Source organism: Triticum urartu, chromosome 2 (genome assembly GCF_003073215.2).
Source record: "Triticum urartu cultivar G1812 chromosome 2, Tu2.1, whole genome shotgun sequence".
In the NCBI taxonomy this organism is placed as follows: Eukaryota; Viridiplantae; Streptophyta; class Magnoliopsida; order Poales; family Poaceae; genus Triticum; species Triticum urartu.
Genome location: NC_053023.1, coordinates 531,964,261 through 531,970,725, shown reverse-complemented (window position 1 = coordinate 531,970,725; position 6,465 = coordinate 531,964,261). Strand labels below are relative to the sequence as shown.

The 6,465-nt window shown below is 42.5% G+C and overlaps 1 protein-coding gene across 4 annotated transcripts; it reads right to left on the bottom strand.

The window, feature by feature from the left end:
- Positions 1 to 2,796: 2,796 nt before the first annotated feature.
- LOC125538534 lies at positions 2,797 to 6,252 on the bottom strand. Of its 4 annotated transcripts, XR_007296398.1 has the most exons (4): positions 5,544 to 6,252; positions 3,551 to 3,830; positions 3,302 to 3,368; positions 2,797 to 3,184 (listed from the first exon to the last, which is right to left on the bottom strand). XR_007296398.1 is itself a non-coding variant. In XM_048701819.1 (3 exons), the coding sequence occupies exons 1-2, from the start codon at positions 6,158 to 6,160 to the stop codon at positions 3,587 to 3,589; spliced, it is 861 nt and encodes a 286-aa protein (XP_048557776.1). In that variant the 5' UTR covers positions 6,161 to 6,252; the 3' UTR covers positions 2,797 to 3,233; positions 3,551 to 3,586. The 4 variants fall into 4 exon arrangements, 3 of the variants coding, with proteins under 3 accessions (XP_048557776.1, XP_048557775.1, XP_048557774.1); XM_048701819.1 differs by lacking the exon at positions 3,302 to 3,368 and having other exon boundaries at positions 2,797 to 3,233; XM_048701818.1 differs by lacking the exon at positions 3,302 to 3,368.
- Positions 6,253 to 6,465: the final 213 nt, after the last annotated feature.

The following is a 6,465-nucleotide window of genomic DNA, read 5'->3' as shown; positions in this document are numbered from 1 at the left end:
AACAAACTCGGTCAGACCGAAAAGGTAAACCTAGTGACCGTTAGAGATTTTCGGTGGGACTGACATGCAACTCGGTAGGACCGATATGGTTAGGGTTTGGGCATAACGTAATCTCGGTGAGACCGATTACACAAACTCGGTGGGACCGATTTTGGTAATAAGCTAACCAGAGAGTTGGTCAGGCAAACTCGGTGGGACCGATTTGCTCTTTCGGTGAGACCGAAAAGTTACAAAAAGGAAACACTGAATTTACATTGCAATCTCGGTGGGGACCGATTGCTCTTTCGATGAGACCGAAAAGTTATGAAAGGGAAACAGAGAGTTTGCAATCCCATCTCGGTGAGACCGAGATCCCTATCGGTAGAACCGAATTGCTAGGGTTTGGCAGTGGCTTATGACAAGTGAAACTTGGTGGCGCCGGATAGAAAGAATCGGTAGGACCGAGTTTGGCTTAGGGTTTAGGTCATATGTGGATATGGGAAAGTAGTTGAGGGTTTTGGAGCATATCACTAAGCACATGAAGCAAGAGGCTCATTAAGCAACACCTCATTCCTCCTTAATAGTATTGGCTTTTCCTAAAGACTCAATTTGATCTTGGATCACTAAAATATAAAATGAAGAGTCTTGAGCTTTTGAGCTTGAGCCAATCCTTTGTCCTTAGCATTTTGAGGGTTCCACTTTCACCATCCATGCCATGCCAATCATTGAGCTCTCCTGAAATAATCATCTTGGAATAGCATTAGCTCAATGAGCTATATGTTGTTATGAATTACCAAAACCACCTAGAGATAGTTGCACTTTCAAGCATATACTCTCTCCGTCCCGAATTACTTGTCGCCATCCATTTCTGCGACAAGTAATTCGGGACGGAGGAAGTATTTATTTACTCGTTATGTTTCATGTAATACCATCAGTTACATTTATGTGCCAGATTTCTCTAGCACTTGTTGGTTATTTTCCATTTTCAGTTTGGAATATGAATGCAGTGAATATAAGACACGAGCTCAATGTCTATATCAAGCTCAAATAGTAGAGTTGGAAGGTTGTGTACATGATTACCAAGCCTGTTTGGTACTACATATATATACAAATATCAGTTACCAGTTGCAGCGTATATCATGGGATCTTTTTCTCAGTTCTTGCAATGCCCTCCACATCAGATTAGTTTATACATATAAAACAAAATGCAAGATAAATAAACCTTCAAAACATAAGAAGACAAAGTACAGATACAAATAAACAACAGAAAGGAGACCTTTTGCCTCCGAAAAATCAACCCTTTAAAGAGTCTCGGTACTATCAAAAATGCCATACAAGTAGAGGATACATGTAGGGTCCAATTGTCCAAACAGTATGAAGCACAGCGAGCTTTTCTCTCCAACAAATTCATAGTGATTTCACTATTTTTCAGGTGACGAAGATAATGAAATGGACTGCAGTCTATTCAATGGCACATGGATCAGGGATTTGGGAGGCCCAATCTACACTAACATGACATGCCCGACGATACCAGATTCAAAGAACTGCGCAAAGTATGGAAAACAAATGGATTATGTAAACTGGAGGTGGAAGCCACACGGCTGTGATATGGCAAGGTTTCAACCTCAGCTATTCTTAAATATTGTCCAAGGGAAGACATTGGCTTTCGTCAGGGATTCAATTGGACGGAACCAGATGGAGTCACTCCTCTGTTTATTGTCTCAGGTGAGTAAGCAGTGTTTAGTTCCGATACATGTTATGAACAATAGCAATGTCCATATTACTTATCGTCACTGATCCTGACATTAACATGCGTATTGTTTAGTTTCACTTTTAAAGTTCTGAACACATATATAGACCCGGTAGGCAGGAACAAGAACAGGAAGTCCAAGAAATGTTCCCGGTTACAGTTGCCAAGAAAGAAAACAAAAGGCTATTGGTTGAGATAATAAAGATCTTAACTGGGCATCATAACTCTGCTGGAGCCTTCACCATGTCAATGGGGTAACCTAAATATTCACATATTTTTATGTAGCTTCATTGATTTGCTCTGAATGTTTAGAACCTACAGTGAGCCATAGTGGTTCAAGGTGCTAATTTATTTACAAGCTAAGCTGAAACCGTGTAACATTTAGTACGTCGGACCTCCATACCTTCATGGGTTTTATGCAACAGTTATTGAGTCATCAACCACTTAGTCTACCTTAATAGTTAATGCTATAGAAATGTACCATAGATACTTACAATATTGTAGCACTTCTACTTCATCTACTTTAAATCTAGAAACACTTCCTATTAGAGTGAGTAATCTGACTGTACAAACTAATGCAGGTAGAAGCTCCAACAAAAGTTCACAGCGACACTAAAGATAAATTTATCACATGGAACTTCAGATCTTATAACTTCACTCTCATGGCACTCTGGACAAAATTTCTAGTAGAAGATTCTCAAAGAGAGATCAACGGGACATTAGTTGAATCGCATGATATGCACTTAGATAAACTTGATGCAAGATTAGCTGCAAACTTGCATGAGATCAATATCTTAGTTGTATCTAGTTCACATTGGTTCTTCAGAACAAATTATCTCTATGAAGATGGGGAACTAATCGGCTGCATATACTGCTCAGAGGATAACATCACAAGTTTCAGCGTCATTTCAGCTATTCAGAGGGTGTTTAGGACGGCTATCAGTAACTTGAATAGCCGCCGAGAATCCAGATTGAAGTTAACAGTGGTGAGGACAGCAACAACGGCACATTTTGAAAATGGCCAGTGGAATACTGGAGGAGCATGCAACAGAACTGAACCAGTGGGAGAAGGAACAGCAATGACCAGTACAATTGAAAGGGAAATAAGAGATGTCCAGGTTGAGGAAGCCAACAGAGCACAAAAGGAGAAAAAACAAAAGGGCGGGATGAATATAGAGATCCTAGATATAACCAAGCTTATGTCTATGAGACCTGATGCACACCCAGGGATTCATTGGAATAATGAGTGGATGAGGGGTTACAGTGATTGTTCGCATTGGTGCCTGCCAGGACCAATTGATATGTGGAATGAGCTATTACTTGCTGTGCTTAACAAATATAAGAAAAACATGGAAGACCAATGATGCAGGAACTTCTGCTAATCCATAAGATCCCGGAGAGTCCCTCTTTTCCTTCTTTTTACTATGCCAAAGTCAAACCTCATTTCTCCGTTTTCTGCAACAGTTTTAGATTCAGAAAGATGATAGATGTGTACTGTGATGACCTGTACACATGATCACTAGTCATGTATGTGGAAAGTTTACGAAGGATAGAACCAGAAAATGTACTTACTCCAACATTAATTAATTTCTTCATCAATTTTTGAAACCACCAGAGTTACGATGTTCAAACATCAATTCTGATCAGTGAGCATATTAGCTATACAATAGGTCAAGATATGTTACAAGTACTTAAATTCATCTCCACAAAAACCATTTTTCATAGCCAGTTGACAAGGAGAATACAGTAGTAAATATGCACATGTCAATTAGGGCTAACTAGAAGCATAAGATTTACACACAAGATTCAACTTATGTTTACCTGATGGTGCTATGGCATGTTCAGCCCCTCAAAATTCTAAGGTTGTACATCACTACCAACAGAAACTTGCGGTAATTCCTTGCGCATCAAGTGCTTGCGCTTCTGGAGGCTCAGCCAAACAAGGATACTGTCAGTCTGAACAATGTCGTATCCTGCTTTTATGTACATGTTGAACGGCACTTCATCAATTATTCTACAATGAAGATATACACGCGTTTTGGCATCCATCTTGACAACCAGATCCTCACATGCCTTAAGAAGTTGTTTTCCAATTCCTCTCCTGGTGAGCAAAACAAGATTTTTAGTTTTAGAACAACAATAGAATCCAATATCGCAAACATAATATACTACTCCATATGGCATTAAACCAATCAATTTTGCAATCAACTCATCTATATCTTTAAACAACAAGTGAGATTCAAGGTACCACATTCATTTGGAGGCATATAAATTCCAACATTAATCTAGAAATATAGAAATCTCAAAATATTTGAGAGAAAGATTAAAAAAAATCTACTCCGCTTATTTTGGTTGGGCTAGATGTATAGATTAGATTTAGAGAAAACGAAAGATCTAGACCCTTTTTCTGGTGGGACCAGATTACAGTTGAGCTATTATTTGGTAAAAGGAAAATATATACACCGCTTATTTTGGCGGGACTAGATAATAACGATGTAAGCTTTTAAAAAATATTATAAGAATCCAATACAAGAAAAACAAATCTAGCTATCAAATTGCGCAGGCCACTCCAATAGTTATATAAACAAAACTGCTTTTAAATGATTTCTCGCCTAATTGTTCTACTTTGGTGAATTACAATAAATTTGTATCATGTTTCAAAGCAAAACTAACTAACATTATTGATTAAACAAAGATAGTATAAGAGCACCAAGTAATTTGAAAAGAACGAAAACAAGCAATGGGCTCCTTGATAAAAACAAAATTTTCATCAAGATACTATGAACGTGTCTTCAAACCCGCCCTTCGTGCCTGTGTCTGTGTTTCTCCAATCCTCCAGTAAAAAGGTTGCAGAAGACCAAGACAGGACAAGCACTTGAAGGTTCCGAAGAGACGCATCAGCTGCCCACACTAACAGGTGAGAACCAAAATTCATTGAAAACATTGTGGCCGGGAACATGCCCTTTGTTGGGCAGGACAGGATGCTGAACCACTGCTTCGTGCGAGATTGCCCAGGAAAAGACGAAGAGCACAGAAAGACAAAACCGGAGCATCACTAACTAAAAGAGCTCATAACATACATCGCCATCACCACTGCCAAGTCAGGCAGTAACGCTGGATGACAAACTGCGGAATCAGGAATCGATCCATGGGAGCAGATTAGAAAATACCACTGGCTCTCCGACATTAAGGTGTGTAGCTACACCAGGACAAGGATAGAGTCAGGACAATTTTATTCCATACAGCATCACATCCACAGACAAGATGCCCCTTCTAAGAACACACAAACCTAACATACGAGGAACCGAATCTGTACCCATGCATTCATCCAGGGTTCCAGCAATGAGGGGAATCGGCGGAAATTAGCCAGAGAATTGCGGTCTCTTCTTGCTCCCAGAAGCTAGGATTTCATTTCATTCGAATCAGGATAGCTGATCAAATGTGTAGGGGACTATGTTATACTAGTAAAATTGTATCATTGGTCATGTTGAACATAAAAAGAGGACAGTAATTCCAATCTGAAGGATGCACATGTCACAATTGGCTGAAATCTTTTACTCAGATGATCCATAGTCCATACTTTTAAGGAATCCCTTAACTCTACCCAAATCTTTAATTTGCACATGTGACAATTGGCAACAAATAGCAATCCCAAACAAAAAATGGTTTACTCGAGTCCTCCATAGGTCATAATTCCAGGGAATCCCCTTTCACAATCAACTCAATGTCCAACATGTATGTACAGATTTATCCTATTTTACAAAAATAAACAGGTGGGCAAAATGGTGGTTGGAAAGAGAGCATTATCCGTTACCTCCTCAACGAGGTCTTCACGGTCATGTTGCAGATGTAAGGGAACTCGAGCGGCGGCGTTGGCGTGGGCGGTGCCCCCGGGGCGCCCACCGCGTCCAGCGACACCTCGGCGGTGCACGCCATCTCTCCCTCATCCCCGTCGACCTCGCCCTCCCCCCCTTCTTCCGCGGCGGCGGGCTTGTAGAAACCCACTAGGACGGCAGCGTGGGGCGCGAGGCCGCGGCGCTCGTAGAGGTAGCGGCGGATGACGAAGGCGAGGAGCTGGGCGTAGCGCTGCGCGGGGGCCCATCTGACGTCCTCGGAGAAGGAGGAAGCGAGGAGGCGGACGAGCACCTCGGCCTCGGCGTCGTCGGTCGGGGTGAGGGCCCGCACTGTGAGGCTGCCGTGGGGGAAGGTGTGCTCGTAGCGGAAGGCGGCGAGCGCGTCGAGCTGCGAGAGCGCGCTCGGCGAGAGGAAGACGCCGCCGCCGCCGCCGGCCGGCGAGGGGGAGGGGGAGGGGGAGGAGGAGGCGGCGAGAGGGGTGAGGCGGAGGTGGCGAGGCGAGTGGGTGTGGGAGAAGAGGAGGTGGGGGTGCCTGGAGACGGCGGGGGAGAGGGAGAGGAGGGCGGGCGCGGCCATGGGAGGGAGAGGGAGACGGTGGTTTAGCGGGCAGCGTCGAGAGGAGCGGAAGGTGGGAGGGAGTTTGAGTGATTTTTCTGGTACGTTTTGAACGGCTTTACGTGGATGAACGTCTACTGTGCCGTACTCCCGGCCAGGCTCGCTTTTTTTTTTTTGCAACATTTCAATTTTCAACAAATTAATCTAAAATTGAAAAAAAAACAAATTAACATTCACAAGAGATGTCAATATTACCCCTAAATTTTTCAAATCAAATTCAAAACACACATGGAGAAACAAAAAAGTATACAAATCTGGATGTGAAT

Bases quoted from the DNA above. Each gene is read 5' to 3' on its own strand.
- LOC125538534 (XM_048701819.1), bottom strand. From the start codon at position 6,160: ATGGCCGCGCCCGCCCTCCTCTCCCTCTCCCCCGCCGTCTCCAGGCAC. The intron at 3,831-5,543 runs GTAACGGATAAT...TTTGCTCACCAG, and splicing joins GTGAAGACCTCGTTGAGGAG to GAGAGGAATTGGAAAACAAC.